The 23367-nt window shown below is 33.2% G+C and overlaps 2 protein-coding genes across 3 annotated transcripts; both read left to right on the top strand.

Moving 5' to 3' along the window:
• Positions 1–2407: 2407 nt before the first annotated feature.
• LOC122589493 (BRI1 kinase inhibitor 1-like) lies at positions 2408–3795 on the top strand. Its single transcript, XM_043761789.1, has one exon. The coding sequence runs from the start codon at positions 2549–2551 to the stop codon at positions 3638–3640; it is 1092 nt and encodes a 363-aa protein (XP_043617724.1). The 5' UTR covers positions 2408–2548; the 3' UTR covers positions 3641–3795.
• A 3325-nt stretch (positions 3796–7120) lies between these two features.
• Positions 7121–13664, top strand: LOC122586596 (phosphatidate phosphatase PAH2-like). 2 transcript variants are annotated; one of them, XM_043758579.1, is made up of 10 exons: positions 7121–9726; positions 9847–10124; positions 10217–10290; positions 11558–11642; positions 12133–12219; positions 12349–12421; positions 12647–12690; positions 12992–13120; positions 13246–13344; positions 13432–13664. In XM_043758579.1, the coding sequence occupies exons 1-10, from the start codon at positions 7932–7934 to the stop codon at positions 13483–13485; spliced, it is 2718 nt and encodes a 905-aa protein (XP_043614514.1). In that variant the 5' UTR covers positions 7121–7931; the 3' UTR covers positions 13486–13664. The 2 variants fall into 2 exon arrangements, with proteins under 2 accessions (XP_043614514.1, XP_043614513.1); XM_043758578.1 differs by having other exon boundaries at positions 13429–13664.
• Positions 13665–23367: the final 9703 nt, after the last annotated feature.

The raw sequence follows: 23367 nt of genomic DNA, 5'->3' as shown, positions 1-23367 counted from the left end.
AAATTCTATTTAGAAAGATAATTTAGGAATTTACTTAGCAAGGAGCTAGCAAGCTACTTGATTTTAGCTACTTGCTTCATTTTTCTGTCGTCTAATTACACCTTATAAAATAATTACACTTATTTTATAATGTTATTTTATTCACTTTTAATATCAAGTTATGATATATCAATAACAAATTAATATAAACATATTTTGTGGTTATTAAATTATAATTAAGTTAGCTAGTTTTAATGTATAAATTGGAAATTTCCAAATACATTATGATTAGCTTGTTTTAATTGAACACTGATGAAGTTTCAATTTTACATATCTTAATGTATAAATTAATTTGATTTCTTTGATGTTAAATCATTTCCTTATAATTAATCAGACATGGATATGACATATAAAAGCCACATGAAATAAGAAAAGGAAAATAAATCACACCACGATAGACTAGTCGCAACTCACAAACATTTTTTCATAATTAGAAAGGGGACCTGTAAAGAATGTATAATTGATATAAGAGGTTAATTGTTAACCAACTATCAATAGATGAACTCATATTGAGGGATTTAAAACCATTAAGTCTTGGGTTTGAATCCAAATTTGAGTAAAATGTTTTTCAGGTTGAAAACAAAGATTTTTTTAATAATAATCATGTTTCCATTGGAATAAAAGATGAATATATGAAAAAATAATCGAATATCATAATTTGTGGTTATATATAAAAAAAATGTTTAATTGCTATATAAGTTTTAATTTTATGTCTCTTACGATACGATTCACGATACGAGACAATTTAAAAAATCACAAAATAAATCGACACACGATACACGATTCGACATAAACTATGCATATAGGCATCTATCACATAAACTTATTATGGAATACTAATGCAAAAAAGGCACATGAAATAAGAACGAGGAGAGGAGGGGGGATACACACCCCGATAGGCGATAGCCTCGTCGCAACTTACAAATATTTCGTGTTCTCGATTTTAAAAGAGACCTATAATTGAGTTAGGCCGGAGGTTAACTTCTAAGTTATGATTAAATATGAATTGGTATTTGTAGGGACTTAGAGACTTTGAAGTCTTAGTTTAAATTTTCTGGTAAGTAAAATGCTCCCAATATATGTTTTCAAAATGAGTTTCCTCTAGATTGTAGTAGAGTATGTGTATAACTTTACGACATGGTTACCCACGCAAACGGGTGGGGTAACGATGTAGTTATTTAACTAAAAAGTAACTGATATAAATAGTAGTGTATTATTTTTATGGTTAAAGATGTATCTTTTGTAAATAATGTTATTATAGGAATAAAGTAGAGATAGTTTGGATAAATATAGCTAAAAAATATTTTAAGGATGTTTTAGGTAAATTTAGTGTATGAGTAGGCTAGAGAATGTGTTGAAAAATTAATGGTATTTGGAGTATTTTAAAGATAGAAGGTTAAAAAGAGAGATGAGTATTTAATTTGTTTTATAATGATGTATAAAAGTATAGATAGACTAAATCTATCGTTAAATTAATAAAATATGGAAAAAATATTGTACAAAACTAAAAACATCTATATGTTATTATCGGATAATTGAAAGTTGTAATCATTTCCTTATTCATTAATTTCATATTGAGTTTTTTTGTGGTCCTTTTTATCGATTTAAACTATTGATATAGATCGTAGTTTTGTTAATAGTCTACAAATAATATGTATATCTTAATAATTTCATTTTTGTAGTAATTTGTTGTATCACCAGTTTGTTAAATCTGTAAGGTATTTAATATTCCGTCGCGACATACATGTTTAAGAATCCTTGTTTAATATAAATTGTACTTCTAAACCTGTTTAATAAACTTTTTCCTCGTGAGTAGTGTGAATTAAATGAGCTAGATATTCTCATGACGAACATTTTTAGATAGCAAACAAACACAAGCACTATTTGTCACAGTAGATACTACGTTCTCTCGAAAACATTTGATTTGAACAATCATAAACAGATGATACAAGTCAAATAGTATAGACCTTAAATTATATATCCAAACCCATAGCCATATATTAGTTCTTACAGTCAAGCAAAGTGGTATATATATTGTTTACTATAAGCTAGAATAATTAGAGGGTGTTTAATATTACGTATTGAAGTGATTATTTGATTATTACGTTTGTAAAACACATTTAATCTAAAAAGGTGTTTGAGTGAAAACACAATTTTGTGTACATAATTTTTTCAAAACGTAATTTTAAAATGCAAAATCTGTTAACAATAGAGAAAAAACTATTCATTATTTGCATGGACTTTCTTTATAAGTATAGCTGTAATAATACTTGAAAAGGACACAAAATGTTTTTCTAATAATCAATTTGATTACATCTCTTTGTCTCATGGTTTTCATTCCACCACACCCTTCTCTTATATGGACAAAAAAACTCAAGTATTTTGCACCAAACTAATACTTGTTCTCATTCTCTCTGCCAACACACACAAACACACCTCTCTATCTCTTCCTTATCTCTTTATTTATGTGTATAGGTGATCAACAATCAACACTAAAAGCTTAAGGCATATGGAAGTTGTAAATATGAGAGACAAAGTTGAAAATGAGCAAACTAGCAGCACTTATAACATGATCAACAAACAAGAAGCAATACTACAATTAGAAGAAACAACCAACCACAACACCTCTCCACCACCAACGGCCACCGCCTCTCCGCCCTCGGCATCGGCATCTCCAACACATGACTTCTCATTCACTATCTCTCTCCATCCAAATCCACCATCAAAACAAGATGGCCATAATAATAAGTATTATAATGATCATACTTACAATGACAAACACCATAACACTACCAGCTGTACTACTAGTACTACACCACCATCCGAACCGTTGACCGCCATTGACTTATCCCCGGCTGATGATATCTTCTTTCATGGCCATCTACTCCCTCTTCACCTCCTCTCTCATCTTCCAATATCCCCACGTTCATCAACAAATTCTATGGATAGTTTTACCTTACCTATGAAAGATATCCTAAAAGACCAAAACAACCCTATTGGCAATACTAGTTTCCATTACCATCATAGGAACACTTTCTCAGATTTCAACTTGCCAAACACCAACAATGTCAATTATAATCAACCTAGACCAAAGTCGAAATCTTTTTCAATCTTTAACCGACCCAAATCGAAAAAAGATGAAAAAGAAGGAGACCACAATGAAGATCCAAAGGCCAAGAAAAAACTCAAACTAGAAGTCACACAACTCATCAAAAGGTACATGAAAATGGTGAGGCCAATGTTGTCATTTCAAAAGACGAATAATAAAAGATCCAATAATAATAATAATAATACCGAAATATATAACCGGCAACAACCACATTCGTATTCTGGAAACATGGTGAGCTCTAGAAGTAATAATAACAATAGGAGTTTGCCATTAATTAGGCGAGGTGATCAGTTTTCCGCTCCAGCATCTATGAGAACATCTCCAGGTAATAGTGGAGTGCTGCTTGCTTCATCAGGAACAATAAGTCCATCAGCCAAAAGCAGCACAAGTGATAGTACTATGGAAGAATTGCAAGCTGCCATTCAATCTGCTATTGCTTATTGTAAGAATTCCATTGCAATGGATGATACTAAAATTATTCATGCTGCTTAATTTAAACAAAACACACACACACACATATATATTCTACTACACTTTTAGGGGGGAATTTAAAGGCTTCTCCAATTTTTATTCAAGTTTTTAAAGTATAATCAATCTTTTGTGTATATATATGATAGTAAAGTAATAATAATCTTGTTGCTATCCCATACATTTTTGTATCTTTTTCTTAATTTGTTCTTAATTATTGTAGTCCAAATTAAAAGCATCAAATTTATTTATTTGATTGTAAAATATTAAAAGTAAGCTCCTGGGATTGTGTTGGCCACTAAAAATATTGTTAAAGATAGAACCCATATATGTGATATTAAAAAAAAAAAAAGATATTAGAGAAAGATTTTTTATATTAATTTCAAATATGTATGTACCTAGCTATGATATCATATTCTATTATTATGTTGTTGTACGTTTATTCGCAATATGATTATAAGTAAAAGAGTTTAATTGCTAGCTTCATCGAATATCCATAGGAATTGGAAAGGTGGAGGTCCCAGTTTTTGTTGTTTGGGGAATACAATTTGCTGTATTATACCAATAAACGACTAACATCATGTGTTTTGTGGAGCCAACTAACTATATTATTCATATATTGTCAGGAAATAAAATGAATTGCTTATCACTTTTCGGTGCCAATGTTTAATTTATCTCTCATAAAAACCATGTTTTTTTTTTTCCTTTTCATATCGATATATGCTTAATTAAGAAAATTATTTGCATACATTTTGCATATTCTTAATATGTATGTCTTTATTTTGATATGGTTTGATTTGTATAAGCAAGCAAACTTTTTTTTTGTTTATTTTCTTCTTAAAAAGTGTGGTGATCACTAAAGTAGTAAAGTTCATTATGTTAATATGATTTACTTATATATAATGAAAAAAAAAAAAAAACTTGTATAATATACTCGTATTTTATAACGAAAGGAACCCAATCTTCCTTAAACTAACCATGAAGCAAAAGTTGAAGGTGAATTGAAAGGCAATGATGGTGGAAATGATTTGCTAAAGTTAAGTTGGCCGACCAGGGTTCTTCCACTTCTCTTTTTGGATGTTTTTTCATTATCATTTTTTCACCGGCAAATTTTATATGTAGATATGTAGTTAAGTAGCTGCTGGTAGCATATAACAGGATAACACGTAGGTTTGAGTTCGGAGTTGAGTATAGTTGATAGGCTAGCTATTCCTAAATTGAAATAATCCAAGTAATAACGAGTTTAACTTCATTTTAAAGTGTGGTTGTGATAAACCAATATACATGTATGTAGCCTTTTTATTTTCCGAATGAGAGATATTTCTATTTTTTCCAGCCTTACCAGCTTTAATAGATGCCGATAAACAAGGTTTTTTTGGAATAACACACAATCATATGGTTATAATCCTTGCAATTAGTGTTGGGGATATATAGTTAGGGCTGACACTTCTGACATGAGACGATTTGTTCTTTAACATGTTTTTTATTTGGGCTTAACAGGTTTCCTGTTTGAGACCATAAAGTGAGTTGTTGAGTTTATAAATTGTATTTGTGGGTAGATTGTGATTGAAATCATTTGGAACAGACATATAGACCTTATAAAGATTATCACGAAAGATTGTTTATATCTCGTTTAATGAGCCACTTTTTGTGTACAACAACAAATAAGGTTCAGACGGTGACCATTTCGATAAGAGGACTAAATATTCCTTTAATGTAAACAATCCGGATTTGATGTGGCGAAAATCTGAATATTGTTACTGTGAGGGACCAAAAAGATTGACTGAAATTTTCAATATGTTAACTAAAAATTAAAAAGGAAAAAAAGTATGAAAAAAACCGAAAGAATACCCAAAGAAAAAACCACGATCAAAATGTGATATGGTAAAATCTGAAGAGTAAATCAGGGTGTGACGACTTGGGTCAACCAAAACCCGTCACATAGGCGGGTTATTGTTCATTACGTTGGCAAATTATGATAATATTACAATAAAGGAGATTTTGGCACCATTGATGTGCTTGTACAAATTGTAAATTTAAACATAATATTACTAACATTGTACCCGTGCAATGCGACGGAGGTTTAGTGGTTTAGTGGTGTCGAGTGGTCTAACCGTGTAAGTTGATACAATGGTGATAGTAATATTTTAGAAAATAAAGGTTTAAAGTGTAAATTAATTCATTAAGGGTAATTTTGGTTATATCTAATAACTCTTTCTTTAAGAGTTGTTTATTAAATGCAACCTAGTAATTTCTCATCTAACTATTTTCTAACTCTTTCATAAAATAGGGGTGAATAATCATTATAAAGGAGTAATAGATAACGTGATTTTTTTAAGATTTTAACGCGATTGTAAATAACTGGTTTTATTGTTATATTACTATATTTATATTTATATATGTTCTAAAAAAAATGTAAGATTTTAATTCAAATATTTCATAATAGATTGAAATAGATACAAATACAAATATAGATATAGAAAGACAACATGATAAGCCATGATATGACACTTGTTGCATATATATGAAAAGTTTAAAAAATAATCTTGATGGCATAATAAAAACTGAGGTGATTAAGTTCATATCGAGTTCATCTCTTGATTTTATTATAAAAAAAAATAGCCACAATATTAAAAGTTACATGAAAAAAATATCTAAAATACCTTTTAATTACTATATTACATTATCAATTAATATTTATCTTTTAAAATATATCTATTAATTTTTTACATCAATTATCTACATTACTCTACGCTGCCTCACCACCAACAATCGTCCCCACCGCCACACTATCGCCGCCATGAATACCACCGCATTGCGCGAGTGTCGTGCTAGTACAATTTAATAGAAAAACAGAAAGACATTTTTGGAAGTATTGAAAAATTATGTAATATTTTCATCTAGCACCCTTTAAAATATTTTCACATACACTGCCCCTTTAATATTAATTACTTTTATCATTTAAAATATCTTTGTTAACCTTTTACATTTTATTTATACCACTCGGCATCGCATTTGCCACCAACAATTATCTCCACCATCATCGTTACTTTGCGTGAGTACCATGTTAGTTGTTATATAAATAATTACCGTCATATATTACTCATATGCTTCCATACATATTACATACATAGAAAATTAAATTAACTTGTGTCACCACTTACAAAAAAAAGCAAAACGAAAATGAACCGATCGTTGTCATTTTTTATGAGTTTTGGTCCTAATATTTTGACGTCGTATGAAGAGATTAAAATATAGAAAAACTTTATTCTTAACCAAGATAAAAAAGGGAAATTGTTTATAAATTCTACTTAAATGATACAAGTAGAAAAGAACTTTGGACATTTTTATGAGAAAGGGATTTAACCTCTGATTTTTTATGTTTCTAGGTGTCAAAATATTTATCACTTATCCAAAACATGGTATTTTATGTCATCATTTATTACTAACGTGTTACATGAAATAGGAAAAACATGGTGTTGAAATGTTAGAATGACCATTGTATCCATGTTTCATTCACATCACAACCTCCATCATTAACTACGATTTTGCTCTGTTTCCTTCCCTATGAAATGATTCACGTTGACATATTCAACCGACCCACCCACCAACCCACAACCCAAATTCATTATTCATTATACACATATAAAAACCCAGAGTTTCTTCCCCTTAATTATTCCTTAAATCCCATTTTCATCCTATAATATACCAGAATCAAGAAAAACAAAAAATTCAGCCCACATGATGAATGTCATTTTCTTTGACTGGTGCAGAAAAACATCATAAATCCATTATGTGGTGTTGTTTGTGGTACAATCGAATCATTTAAAAAGAATATGCTTTTTTCCCATTTGCTAACTGTGTAATAATAATAATTTTCCCAAATCTTCTTTCCTTGTTTCTTTTCTTTATTTTCATTCGTTGTGCTGCAAAAAAGATTCAATCTTTATCCATATATCCTACTTGTGTATCTGTATCTATCCATCTATTATATCTATTTGTATCTATAGGTGTATATTTAGGATAATTAGAAGGAGGCGATTTTATTCAAACGTCTAGAGTTTAGAAACCATTATCGAACGCATTGCGTGTAGGAATCGAATTGGGTATTTCGAAAAATTTGATCTTTGTTTAGTTTGGTTGGTCCCCATTGTATATATTAGGAATTTGCAATCTTTAGGATAGTGGACATAACTGTTTTTTCAAGATTTTTGTGTTTCTTTATGAATATTATATAAATAAGTCGTAGTATTTATACATGTATATTCGAGTGATGTGATTTTGGTGAGGTGTGTTATATATAATTTAGGGGAAAATGTGGAGGCTAGGTAGTTATATAACTCAAGGGGTTTATACCGTCTCTGGTCCGTTTCATCCGTTTGGTGGGGCGGTTGATATGGTCGTGGTGCAACAAGAAGACGGTAGCTTGAAATCGTCTCCTTGGTATGTTAAATTTGGTAAGTTTCAAGGGGTGTTGAAGGCGAAAGAGCGAGTTGTTGACATAAATGTTAATGGGGTTGATGCGGATTTTCATATGTATTTGGATCCACGAGGAGAGGCGTATTTTCTTAGGGAGGTTGATTCGGAGGAAGTAGAGACGGTTGGTTCTTCACCTTCGTCGTCGTGTGGGGAAGTAAATGGAAAACCACAAGATAAGATGCCGGTTAAGTCTAAAAGTATGAATTATGACTTTGATCAGTGTAATACAGTTACTGATGTCACAAATGGTGCCGTTTTGAATAGGAGTGGTTCTAAAAGGTCTAGGATTTTAGGATTTGTTATGGGGAGAAGATCGATGAAAGAACATAGTTTGACAAAAGAAGAGAATGATACAAATAGGTCGTTAGAAAGTGCTGAGATGGCTGCTGATCTCTTGGAAATGAGGTGGTCGACCAACCTTTCATCAAGAAGTAATAAGAATGGGAATGTAGAACCGAGAAAAGATAATGGAGCTATTACGGGTGGAAGATTGGAAGGGAGTTTGGTGCTGCACGAACAACACTTTGTAAATAATTTGGGGAGTTCAGGGGCTGATAATGAGGTGCCTGCATTTGCGGTTGAAGAAACCATTGTAGCAGATTTTGTTAATGGTGCTGAAAATGAGGTTCCCACAATGGCGGTTGAAGAAACTGTTGTGGCAGATGTTGTTTGTAGTGCTAATAAAGTGGTTGATGAAAACCGTGGTTCTGAAGAGAGGTCAAAAACTCGGTTGGATGATACTGATGACCCAGAAGTCGGATTAATAACAGCTCAAGGATCTCTAGAAATTGTACCCGAAAGCTATGCAGAAAGTGGATGTAATCAAGGAGATGCGTCTTTAGAGGATGTCTCATGCAGTTCTGTTGGGGTACCTTTTTGTCAAACTGAAACAACTGAAATTAGGCTGCCTTTGGAGTCAAATGGTGAATTTCAAGATGTACCTGGTAATCCTGTTTTGATCAAACAAGTATCTGATCAAACAAGCGCTGTTCATCAAGGAGATGCGCCTCTAGAAGTTGTTTCATGCAGTTCTGTTATGGTACCTTTTTGTCAAAACGAAATGAATGAAGTTAAAGCTCCTTTAGATTCAAATGGTGAGTTTCAAGATGTCTCTGGTAATTCTGTTTCGATCAAACAAGTGTCTGAACAGATTGTGGAAGAACAGTTAATGTTTGGTGATCTTGATGGATCAAAGCCGAGTATACACAAGATAGATGAAGAAGTCAATCAGGTAGAGAGTGAGTCAAAGGGCCCAATTAAAGGTCATGATCAACTTACAGTCAGAACCTATAAAGATAACCTCAAAGGTGATTTTGAAGGGGTGAAAGGAAGTATTAGAAGGTGTTCAAGTAATGTGGAGATTCCTACTCCTAGGTGTTGTGAAATCACAGAAGCAGAAATTCGTCGGCAGGCAAAGTCCCTGCCCAATATGCGGTGCCAATTTAACGTTTCTGGTCCAGAAAATCACGAGGATCCACAATTTTACTCTCCGGTTGGCAAATTTAGATCCTCAAATTGGGATTTGCTCAGGGAGGATGCTTCAAGTTTGAGAAAGGCAACCTTAGAGAAACGATTATCACAGAGTGGAGATAGTCTATCAAAAGAACTTAAAGACGGTGGCATTGCAAGTGGTAATTTATCTTTTTACTTGCATTTATATTACTTACTATTGTATTCATACCATTTAAATCATACCATTTATAAAGATTAATATAGCTATCAGTATTTCAACAGTTAAAATCCTTGTGTAGGTGGCGTTGATGGCGCTGGCGGAAGCTGGAGCTTGTGGCCGTTTAGAAGAATGGGAAGTAAAAATGCTTCTGAGAAAGAACAAAATGTTAAAAAGGATCTTGATGGTGATACTGTAACAGAAACAGATGTTGAAAAAGAAGATAGTTCACCAAAGTTGGATAAGATGCACACACGGGCACTTACTCCAACTGCTGAGCAGCTAGCTTCTTTGAATCTTGCAGAAGGGAAAAACACAGTCACATTCACGTTTTCAACATCTGTGTTAGGGGCTCAAAAGGTTATTTGTGGTTTCTTGCATTTTTTTAATTAGTTTTATGTGATGTGTGTTCGTTTATGGTATATGTGTAGCTTACCTGACTTGCATCTCAGGTGGATGCTAGAATATATTTGTGGAGGTGGGATACTCGCATTGTGATCTCAGATGTTGATGGAACAATCACCAAGTAAGAGCCTTTTTTTTTTTTTTATAAATCTACTATAATTATTTCTTAATTTCCATCGATTTAAATAAAATGAATGTAGCTTACTTACGAATGATCAAGCGTTATCAGTTACACCTTGCTCTAGTTGAATTTAAAGTAATAAAACACATCAGAAAGAAGACCATTTCTTCTAAATGTATTCTACTATTCTTTAGGTGATGCTAAGCTGATACGAACCCATCCCATAATAGGCTCGTATCATGCCATAAGCTAGGTGTAGAACTCACTCCCAAAAGTTAGCTCAAAGGAGGAGGGGACACCTTGACTTATAAACCACCAACCAATCCCATACTTGGGCCAATGTGGGATCATATCAAAACCCCACTCTTTGAAGAGCCAATGTCCTCGTTGGTCACGGTTGGCACCCTTCTCCTTGGGTCCAAGCCACAACTCCATAGGTCACCACTCCGAGTGTTGGAACCTCGAAAGCTAGGGCTGGCTCTGATACCAATAGATACGAACCCATCCCATAATAGGCCCATATCATGTCATAAGCTAGGTGTAGAACTCATTCCCAATAGATAGCTCAAAGGAGGAGGGGACACCTTGACTTATAAACCGCCAACCAATCCCATACTTGGCCGATGTGGGATCATATCATCAGCATCTTTGATTAAAGTGATGTTGGGTATCGTGCACACTCAAATTAGACCTAGGCGACTTTTGATCCATTTGACCTGACTGGTAATGTTTTCAGCCCATTTGACATGTTCTAGACTTCTATCTAGCTAAATGTTTTACTTTTACCTGATGGAGATAAATTGCCACCTCAATTGTTTACCTTTTTTTATAATTGTTTTCGTGTTTCAAGCACAAAGTTATGTCGGTTAGTCGGTCCCTCTTTTTGGAGGTGATGCTATTATGCGCTTTCTGTCAATCAAGACCCAACTAAACGTGCTACTTATGTTTGAGATTTTCCAACTTAATTTTGTGGACAAGACAATCATGACAATATTTCATTCTGCTAGCTTTTTCAAAGTCAATGTTAGACTAAGCAATTCATATAGAACTTTGAACATGGATACCTCATGATCCCAGTCGCCATTAAGATCACCAAGTGTGGATTCTCGCACCAAATGGTTTCCGTAATAGTAGATTTTATATACTTCAAAATCAGATGTTTCATAGTCCATAACTATGGAATAAATTTTAAAGAATTGGATTTATTTTTGCTTAAATGCGGATAAATTATGAGTTAGAAGGTAACACATATGCTGTTGACTTACAGATCTGATGTTCTCGGACAATTCATGCCTTTAGTTGGAAGAGATTGGTCACATATTGGTGTAACACACCTCTTTTCAGGAATTAAGGTTTGTGGGCCGTTTTCACTCTATGCTTGCATTTATAGCCTCTTTGCCACCCACTTCGTTTTATGACATTTCTGATGTTTGACCTGACAGTAGTATAATAGAAGTGTCTGGCTATTTGTTGATATTACTGCTAAATATTTCTAAACTGATGTAAAAATATTCTTGTGGGTGAAAACCATACTATTACCAATTGTAATGGTTGTCTTTGTGAGAGTGTATAATATACATTCACATTTTAGCATAAAGGAAATATTGCAACCACTATAGGAGATTGCTTATTCAGTATCTTGAGTTGAGGGTCATATTATACATTCTTTAGCCAGATAGATCAATACAAGTTTTTGACTAGCAGTCTATATGTCTATTTACAGTGGCATAATAGTGGCCAAAACTTGAATAGTGTTTGTGGACTAAACAGACAAAAAAAGTTACTTTATGAACTAATATGAATTTAGCCAAACATCAACGTTTTCTTGATTGTATGTTGTAGGAAAATGGATATCAAATGCTTTATCTAAGTGCCCGGGCAATTTCTCAAGCTTCTATCACTAGACAGTTTCTGTTCAACCTTAAACAGGTACTTTGAACCAAGTACTCTCTATTCTCTCCCCAAAAGGCAGCTATGTTGCTGCAGAATCCAATTGTTAGCACTATATTATGTGTGGGTTCTGTCATCCTCACAATCCTCTTTTAAATTACTTTTCAGGATGGGAAGGCTTTGCCTGATGGGCCTGTTGTTATTTCTCCTGATGGACTTTTTCCTTCTCTTTTCCGTGAAGGTGAACATTTGATACATCTCAATTTTCAGCTGGGTATTGGACCACTACACAGATGTATAAGAGGACATTGAGTATACTGAATTAATGGATATCTTAGTAGTAGAGTGACAAATCTGTTACTCTACAGTATGATAAGAATTGAGAAAGCAAATGTTTTCTTTTCGATTTTGGCATATATTATTATTATTGAGTTGTCTCTAAAATTACTTTACTATGCTTTTGCAGTCATAAGAAGAGCTCCACATGAATTCAAAATTGCTTGTTTGGAGGTTAGTAGATCGTCTAGACTATGCTGTTCCATGAAAATTGCAACTATAGCTATAGTAGTCTAAGTATCTGTCGAATATCTAGAACATTCTGCAATACCAGAATTTGAGAGAAATTTGAATAGAAGTACTCTGTTACTTTTGTGATGTTTATAGGAAAATGTGTGATGTTAATGTTGTGTACTTCATGGGACACCCCGAATAGAAAAGTTGTATAATTTTCATGGGACGAGTATTGAACTTTTTATATCATGTTGATGACAATATGAGGGTACTCAAATTTCTCATTTCTTTTTGATCCCAGGATATCAAGTCATGTTTTCCATCTGATAGGAATCCGTTCTATGCTGGTTTTGGAAACAGAGATACAGATGAATTTAGTTACCTCAAGGTTGGGATATCCAAAGGAAAAATCTTCATCATTAATCCTAAGGTGGTTATAAAACCATAATCCCTGCTAATCATGTTTCAAAAGTTTGTTATGCTAATATTTGTTTTAAAAGTTTGGTAAATATGATAATCGTAACTTATTTAGTCCTTGTGTTTGGGATATTACAGGGAGAGGTTGTAATTAACCGATGTATCGACTCCAAATCATATGCTTCACTTCACGCACTCGTTAATGGAATTTTTCCACCCATATCTGTGCATGAAGAGGTTTGATATGCTTTAACTTATACAAAAGTTCTGCTACTTTATCTTTATAACCTTAATCTGTTTTTATTTTTCGTGTTCTGTTAGCAGGAGGATTATAATTCGTGGAACTTCTGGAAACTTCCACCTCCAACCATGGACTGACTGAAGATAAATATGAAATTTCGCTTGCCTTGGTAGAACCGTACAACGTAGAATCATTCATGTAGAAAAGAACCAAACATCAGAATCACATCTATTCATTTAAATTCAAAACACAAAATCGCGTATATGTTTCAGAACTCATTATTTACCAACAAAAAAAATAAAGAGATGGTTTACAAGTGCATTATTTAATACGGTATGATTCTTACGCCCAATTCCCTCTGTGCAAACTGGATTAAGTTTTCAATCTCACACTCTTCAACAAATCCATTTCCGTTTTTATCAGCAGACTTGATCCCAGCCTTGCCTTTCCAACCAGAAAACCAACCACCTGTGGCTTTAACAACTTGCCGGAGCTCCTTTCTGCTGATCCGACCATCTCTATCAGTGTCGAACCTCATCAACCATCTCCTGAACTCTTTGATCGTGAGTTCTCGTCTGCCATCATCGGAGACATTCTCGTTCATGGAAGTGGTCTTGAATGCCATTCTTTAGAAAATACAATGAACAGAACTCTATAGATCTTTTAAGGATTTGTTGCAAATTGTACTTAAGCTAATGCATATCTTGCGAGGATATATAGAGATAGATGTAAACCACCTTTCCTCCGGCAGTGAATCTTTTAATAGCCGAAAAGCTTGAATATAGAAAGGATGTGGTGCACGTTCAATGCACCTTATTTAAAAATGGAGTTCATTCCCACTTGAAGCTTTATTACATTCTATCAAGTTTTATAGTTAGGCCATTCCACCGAACTATTAAACTTAAGACTAATGTTATACTTACAAATATTCTAGAAACAAAGTTTGGTACTAATTAAATCAACTTGCCTTTTCTTTTGTCACCTATACGAGTTTATAAGCTTTGTTTATAAATTATTTGCACCTGTAACATTTCTGTTATATTTATACAGTCATCACAAATTAAAATTTGAGTTATGATGATTGGACTGATTTCTCTCAATCTTGTATTAAATATGGTGACCTCTCTTTAAGTTTGCTTAATATACAATGGAGTTATTGGCCATGGTAACAATAACATTGAACAATCTAAAATAAATGGGCATTATCAAATATAAATGGATATTGTCAAATAGGATTCAACGAGGAATGGTGTCCGTGTGTGAACGTTTCAATTTTGAAAAGTTGTTGATCATAAAACAACAGTTATATTGGCATAAATAGCGGCACTTTGATATATATTTAACAATGATATAAAGTTTTACCAACCAAGCTAGCTAGCTACGTACACACTATTGAGGGTCACACGTTTGCGTAAATGTGTAGTATGATATAATAATGGTATAGACTAAAAGTGTTTATACACTCTTGAATACTTTATCATATAACTTAAAAGTGCTAAGGCTTAAGCTGCTAACCACTCGCTTAAACTTCAGTGGCCATGAGTGTTTACACTTTCCACTATGTGGGGCTTCAGTGGGTTTTCTCTTAAGGTTGTGGGTTCAAGCCTCGACTGACACAATCCTTGGGTTTCCCATTTAAGAATTTTCCACAAGGAGGGGGGCTGAGAGACTGCAGCTTATGCTCAGCATCTCGTGAGGTCCAACGATAATTGGTTAAAATTGCATCCAGCCACGTTTGAGTCAAAATACACCTTTAAAAAAAAAAAAAAAAACTTAAAGTGCTAAAGTGCATATTTGAGGTTGAATTTATGAATAAGATAAATGATTGGTTGGGGATAAGATGGGTGACACAATTATTAGCAAGTTGATTTAATTAAAAATATCTGATCAATTTTTAATTATGGTACATTAATAATGAATTATGGTCGAATGAAAACACCACATGTTGACATCTATCCAGTATCCACCTAGCTTGTCCTAAACCTGGATGTTGTTTGTTTAGTTAGTTAAGAAGCTCTAGAAAGCATGAGATATATGCACACATATATTGGAGCATATTCACTTTTTTTCTTAGGTTATTTGGCTTTTTTAAGTTTAATCTGGCAACTATAATCTTACATGATACGGAGTATATATTTATATTAACATTGTTATAGGTTTCTTATAGGATGATTAATTTCATACTACGTCAAAGAATGACATATGCTTACAGAGTTACAGACATCTCGATCATATCGTTAAGTTGCAAACCAAATTACCCAAATTGTAAGAAAGTAATCATTTACGCAACAGAAATGTCACGGCCTACGAAATAAGTTGTCTCTTGGAAATTTGGAATCTTTAATGATTAAAAAGAGAAAGTACTCGCGCGTTGCGGCGGTGAAATGGTGCGGGTGATAGGTCATAGAGTGTGATAAGTCATAGGAAGTGATATGTCATAGAGTGTGATAGCCAAATTCCTTAGCCGTACGGACTCTGCACTCGGATTTAAAAATTCATCGAAATTATATCGAATGACATCTCTAATGAAAGAGCATGAAATTATAAGGACACCCATATAATTTTACTATAATTTATCGATGTACAAGTTTTGAGATAAAAGATTTTGAAAGAATTAGAGAAATAAAATGATTTATAGATGAGAGAGAAAAATGAGTGGTTGAGATTTGAGGAGAGAGAGAAAAATGAGTGGTTGAGATTTGTTTTAATGGTATTATGAATAAGTGACATGGTAATTTTGAGGTTTTCAATTACTTAAAGCTGAAAAAATAAAAGAAACAAATACTTTATAATATAGTAGAAATAGAGATAGAGATGGTAGAGATAGAAATAGAGATTATGCAAATTTTAAGAATGACTTCTCAATGGGTCTTCTGATAAGAGCAGTTGGGCCTATTGGACCACCCCTATGCCCAACTTTTCTCTACCAATTTTTACATGCAGTAGTCTTATAAGTTGAAACGCTTAATGGGCATACAAAATATTAACAGAAGAGGAAAGAAAATATTGTTGGAATAAACATGATTCGATTCGAGTGATAAAACATCCCCAATCGTTCTGTGGAACCTGTAAGAGCATAAAGCATAATTGCTATTGATTTCGGGTTCCCATAACAAGGTGATTGAGTAATAATGGGATGATAAATTCGGCTGGAACATGATGCACGAATTATATAGGAATACACACACGAAAATTAGGGTATTATGTGTGCAGGGATTAACCTTAACTTAGGGTAAATTACCCTCTATTTATAATGAGAGTAATTACACATTCAACCCTTTAGTATTTACACATTCAACCCTTCTGGTGTTTAATGTGTGTACCATTAGTCCTCTTAGTTACAATCACCTAATGGGAAACCATATACTACGTCTCTAAGAGTAAATACGCCCATCATATATTTACTTAGACATAGGGATTTCAGTTATTGTCAATTATCATATCATGAATGATACATGATCAATGACGGTCACACTAACGTGATTCCAACAAATATGTCTCAGAAAAATACCCTGCCTAGAGAGTTTTTTCTTGTTCCATAAAGTACGTAGTTCTTATATAAGAATATGTTCTTCTATTCTCTAATCGTGAAAACAAAAACTTGGTAAACATCTTTAAAAGATGGATTCCTGCAAAACATCATCTGATTTTGTACGAAACTACTGCATATCTACCCTCAATTACAGGGGCGTTATCAAGGGTGAGGCAGGATGGGTCATATTGCCCCCCAAAAAACTTATATTTTGTTATAAATTTTTTCATTTTAATCTCTTTTCTTTGGATTTTTTTTTTCTTAATATCGTCCTTGGCTCCTTGCTCATTTAGTGGGACTAGTAATTAACTAGAGCATCCCAAAGTTAAATATCTAAGATACACATCATTTTCAACTTTTGACAAGCATTTTCTGGTCTGCAATATAATTCAGTTTCTTTGACTAAATATTCACTCAACAAAGTGCTAGAAACAGAATCTATATACACTATTTTTCTGGGTAAAAAGGTATTAATGCCGGTTATTTTCAGAATCTATACATTATTTGTATCTACAATTCTATCTCTTTGTCTTTATATAAAGTCGGAGCTAGTAGGGGCTAGAGGGTAATCAACCCCATTCAACTAACACAACTTTTTATTTAAGTTTTTATTTTAAAGGTCAGATCAACATTATTTTTTCTAATCGGCCCCTTTCAATCAAGCAACCGACCCCTTTCAATGTCAAATCCAAGCTCTGCCACTTTCAATATATAAAGAATCTAGCTACTTTAAACAATTGAGGTTATCAAAAAGTGATTTTCAGTTATGAGATTTGTGACATTTTTATTTGTATAACTTTTAGGTTTCGCGAACAAAATATTCTCATAATCAATTACACTTGGTGAAAATCTATTTAATTTGGAATTATGCCAAACTTAGACTGACAGGTAAGGGTATTGTATCTTTTTCATCGCTTGGAGATCATTTCTAGCAGGCCTAAATCGACCTTAATAATTAAGTACTATACATAAATAATGTTGTAATGGAAGAAGGGACACTCGCAAACACTTTTTTTTTTTTTGTTAATCTCTAATACTAGAATAAGTAGACAGTTTTTTACCACCAAATTTCAAGATGTTTGCTTTCTGAGTTCTATGATGTTTCTTTTAATTTGATGCAAATTTTAAAGTAAACAAGTTATCGATCGTTGCCTCCTAATTCTCATCTCTTTGATCATATGTATAGTACTCGCTTCACACATGAACAATGACTTTCACATCTTAATTTACACAATGACGGCTAATTAACTCAATGAAGCTAACGTATAATGGTGATTTGTGTCTGTTTTATCTTCTCTACTGAAGTATATATGTTGTTATTCGTCAGTGCGTCTCAAAGGTTATAACTGTCGACAACATACTATTTCAATATAGTTCCTTTACAAAAAGCTAGACATATATAGTTGATCAAGTTTCTCATAACTAAAAGTTGTTTTATATGATATGATTCAATGTGTGCTTCGTCCATATCTAGCTGCACTTATCGTTTTTAATACCCAGCCACGTACATACAGTCTACTATACGCTATGTATGAATCGATGTACCAGGCATGATACTTTAGATCGAGCTATGAAGTTGATTCATTAAAGTCGACACATATATGCAACCTCGATCTTATATATAAGTATTTTACAAGTAGCTATCAGCAACATTGGTCTTAATTAACTACATATATATATATAGTACTAATTTGGTTTACAATACGTACTAGATCGACTTCAACTAACTATGACTAGTTGTACGTGTTCCTGATCACACAAACACGGTAACTATTACCTGTTCACAACCGACTTTTTTCCATCTTTAAAAGGGGGAAAAAATTCACATGCGCGCTATTGCTAGTACGAGTATTTAATCTAGGTTGTCCTATAACTTATATGATCAACCATTTTATTTAAGTGATAATAATTCCCCACTTGGAAATATGTTTAGCAAGCTCATTTATCTCTTCATCGTCAATAATGCCATCTCTATTAGCATCAGCATTATGGAAGGCGCGCCTTGATTTGAAGCTGGAGAAACGTACGCCAAGGCTCTTCAAACCTACCTTTAGTTCCTTCCTACTAAGCTTTCCGTCTCCGTTGGTGTCAAATTTTCTGAGAAGGCTTTTTAGTTGATCTTCGGTCAAGGGCAGTTCTGCCTGTCTTAGATAGATTGCCCTCCGCATGCTCAAAGGAAAATAAAGAGTAATTAAGAGGAATTATAAGGTACGCCCGTACGTATTGACAACTTGGAAGTTATATAAGGTTTGTGTTATTATGAGAGCTCCAAACCGCTTGATATATATAGACATCGTATAAGCACTTTACTCATAGTATATGATTGAAAAAGGAGGCATTTGTTCCTCCATCAAAAGAATAACTTAACACCTATGCACATATTGATAGATATGCTGCTTTTTTTAAATGAAAATCATCAATCATCTTAATTTTACATTCACTATAAATAATATTACAATTATCCATACTTTTAATTAGTTTAAACAACTTATAAAAGTTCGTCACGCTTTCATGTGTAAAACTACATTGAAGTATAAATTTATCTATACTAAAAAGTATAAAGTTTTAAAATCCACAATTTTAAAAGTGAACTTTCATATTTAGTTTTGCTTGGATATTTGTCCACTTTGACTTGAAACTCTTGAAATAGTTTTTTGTGGAATCAACTGTGATTCCATACTGAAAAGTGTCTAAATCCATTGGACTCATTCTTAGATGGATTCCAATAAATGTGGTTAAGAAGTAACTTTATGTCAACTGGCTTATACATATTTGAAGTGGCGAGAATACTTGAAGGTGTTATTATAATTAAGAGCTCAAAACCTCAACATCCAAAGCTTAAGAGTCAAATTCACAAGATTATATTGGAGACCTACACTATCGTTACATACTTACACAGGGGGTTGGAGGGTTGGGGGGTGTTAGGAATACATATTGTGATGTAATAATAGTTTAGGAATGCTAATCGCATTTACATTGTATAGGTATATAAACTCATCCTTCTTTGTCATTTGGCTAACCGTTGAGGTTGAGGTGATCTTTTGCCATTTTCCTAGACCTATTACTAATCTTGTTGGCAGCTCTATTCCTTTTTATTTTTCCTTTCATTTCAATCAGTCATATTCAACTTCTTATTATTATTTGTTTTGCTTAGCTAGATCTTCATTAATTTTAGTTTTGGTATATACGTACAACCTAGCTTTCTATTCTTCTTAATTGGTGAATCACGTAGTCATACAAAAGTTTGCAAATATAGATTTGTAGAAATGATTACTTTTTAGAATTGCCCCATGTAGACTTGTAGTGACAAATTAAAGGCGCGCATAACATTTCTTCAATTTCAAGGATAAGTAGAAGTTGTTTAATTCCTTCGTTACTTAAAAAACGAAACGTGTACTCTGGCAGATAAGAACGGACATATACATGAGTCACTCACTCACTCTGAACTTTTCTTAGAATAAGAATTTAATTAATCAAAGAGAATATATCTAATATTTAATACTATTTTATAAGATATTTTGCCCTTTTTCAAATTTTCAATTAAGGATTTGAACTACTTAAATTACCCTTCTTATTTATTTACTAATTTAAACATTTTTATCTAATATACTTATGATACTTTTAAATCTTAACCACTCATTTTCTTCTCTCTCCTCAAATCTCAACCACTAATTTTTTTTTTTCTCCTCCATAAATCATTTTTTTCTCTAATTAATTCAAAATCTTTTATCTCAAAAACCGTATATCGATAAATTATAAAAATCGTATGGGTGTTCTTAAAATTTCATTCTTTTTCATTAAAGATATTCGATATACTTTTAACGAATTTTTAAATCCGAAGGCGGAGCCCGTACGACTAAGGCATTTGGCTATCATACTATATGATCTGACCTATCACCTCCACCATCTCACCACCGCAACACGCGGACACTATCTCTCGTTAGTCTAAACAAGCAAGTAACTACGCCATGTGCTATTTTTTTAGTTACCAACTTACCATACAAGAATAATACGGAGTATATATATTTCCATATATTAATAGTACTCGAGTGGTTTCGTGCCTAGAAATTAAAGCATGGCATGCAGATTCGTAAACGATAACCTTAATTTAGCTATAGCTATATTAACTTTGAAAAAGTGTTTTCAACGTGGTATCTTACCTTGTTACCGGTCATTTTAGACATTGCGCCTAGCTTCACATTGACGTTAATATAATTCAATGAAATTAATTTGGTTGGATAAAAGTATAAAACCAAAGAAAAAATCACTTCGAGATCTGACGATCTATGTTTTTTCAAATTTCTATATTTAAGAATCGTTCTAGTGAAAGATATACGTGCATATTTATTTTTAAATACTAGCACGTTACCCGCGCAATGCGGCGGTAGTTGTGGCGGCGACTGATGGTTGTAGATGAGGCGTTGAGTGGTGTAGACAGTTAATGGATGTAAAAGTTTAATGAAGATATTTTAAAAGATAAATGATTGATTAATCATTAATGTTAAGGGGCTAGTGTAAGTAAAAATATTTTAAGAGGTATTAAGTGAAAATATTATATTTTTTCAACACTTTTAAAAATAAAGTGTTATTATTTTTATAATATAATATAGAAGTATAGATTAAACGGGAAGCGACAACAAACCTATTTGGCAATTAATTAAGCAATGATTACGGAGTTATTTTTAATTAGAAAAAGAGTCGGATATATTATATTCTCAACCAAAATGAGCTTTTTTTAGCTTCATTTGCACACAAAACACCCAACCCAAAAAGTCGGGATTTAAAGTGGATGTACTACTTGTGGATGAGGTTTTTTTATTCGAAAAAAATGAATCTTTTTAACTTGTTGAGAAGGTGATCACCTTTAATCTTGGATTGAAATTCTCTAAAGTTAATTACAACTTTATTGGTAAAGTTGATATCTTAACCATTGATTTAAAATCAAAAGTCAAGATTTAAAGATTTTTAATATTGACCTTTGATTTCAATCCAAAGGTCAAGATACTTCCAACTTTACCAATAAAGTTGAAAGCAACTTTAGGGGATCTCAATCCTTCAATCTTAGCTTTAGCTCGATTTATAAGCGTGCAAGATAAATACATGTTCTCAATATATTCAAGTTGAAGGGCTGAAGTGTATTTTCCATAGAGATGAGGGGTCAAAGAAGTGTGAGTTATAACTTATCATACCCGTTAGTCTTGGATATGTTTTACCTCTATATCAAAAAACAGAGCAGCAGAACAATTGCTAATTGTTTTTTTCTTTAAAATTTCCTCATTATATTCAAGAAAATCTATTACCATGTAGATTGTTTATTTCTTGTTGTTTTATTCACAATCTGATTGATTATTTTCATATTTGTGTTTTCTATTAAAACTTTTCTCTCGTTATTAATATATCTGCTTACTTAATTTCTTATTAATTGTTGGTGTTTGAATCTATGTCATCTACTATTAGGCCCCTGCTTATAAGTACCGGAGTCCTGGAAAGTCCTGACTGTCACGTCAGCAGGACTCCCCTCAGGACTCCCCCGGGACTCTCCCTGCTATAAGACAACTTCTTCAGGACTTCTTCTCCACATCATCAATTCTTTTATCATTTTCTTTTAAATACATTTAACCAAACTATATCTTTAATATTAAAAATTTAAAACACACACATTTATATATAAAAAAACACATTAAATTTAAAAAAAAAAGCACACAACATTTATTTAAAAAAAAATAAAATTACGACACAATTAATCGAAAACACACATATGAAAACTAAGACGAATGAAAATGTATTGAAAACACACAAACCAACACGAATGAAAACTAAAACAAACTACTTGTCGCCCTCATCATCTTCATCGTCTTCGTCGTCACTGCCTTCACCCATCGCTAGAAAGTCTTCCCCAAACTGATCCATCAAAGACTTACGATAATTTAGAAGAGCTTTCAGCTGCCTTCTTGGCAAATCAGTGGGAACCGGGTTCTAAAGAAACGTAAACGCGTCCATAACTTCCCTCTTGTGACGAGAAGCTTTCCTTGCCTTCCGATCCTCTTCAAACTTCAGCCGATCTTCATCTGTTTTCTGTAGCGATTCCTTCTGCAACTTGAGCATTTCGTCGAGCTTAAGAAGTGCCTCTGACCCGATGGATGATCTACTCGATCCTGCATCAGAACCTTGGGACAACTTTCGGCTAACATTACGTCCCGGTGGTCTCCTAATAGGGTCATCTCCGAACAACTGGTCAACATCCGGGTTTTGTTGTTCACCATGCGGCTGGGATGGTTCACCGTCATCATTCAAATCTACCATATCCACCCACGGCTGTTTTTTTGTGTCGTGGTTGTTCCAAGAGGTTGGGAAACCTTTCTTTAAGGATTTCCCAACATTTCTCGAATGCAAAGCGAGACGTTAGATACTGGGCCCTGTATTGCTCATGAACGGCATCATAAATATGCTTATCGTCGGCCCCGCTTTGTCGTCCTTCATCATTAAA

Source organism: Erigeron canadensis, chromosome 2 (assembly GCF_010389155.1).
Source record: "Erigeron canadensis isolate Cc75 chromosome 2, C_canadensis_v1, whole genome shotgun sequence".
NCBI classification, from domain to species: Eukaryota; Viridiplantae; Streptophyta; class Magnoliopsida; order Asterales; family Asteraceae; genus Erigeron; species Erigeron canadensis.
The sequence above is the reverse complement of the archived record's forward strand: the minus strand, read 5'-3'. Positions and strand labels throughout refer to the sequence as shown.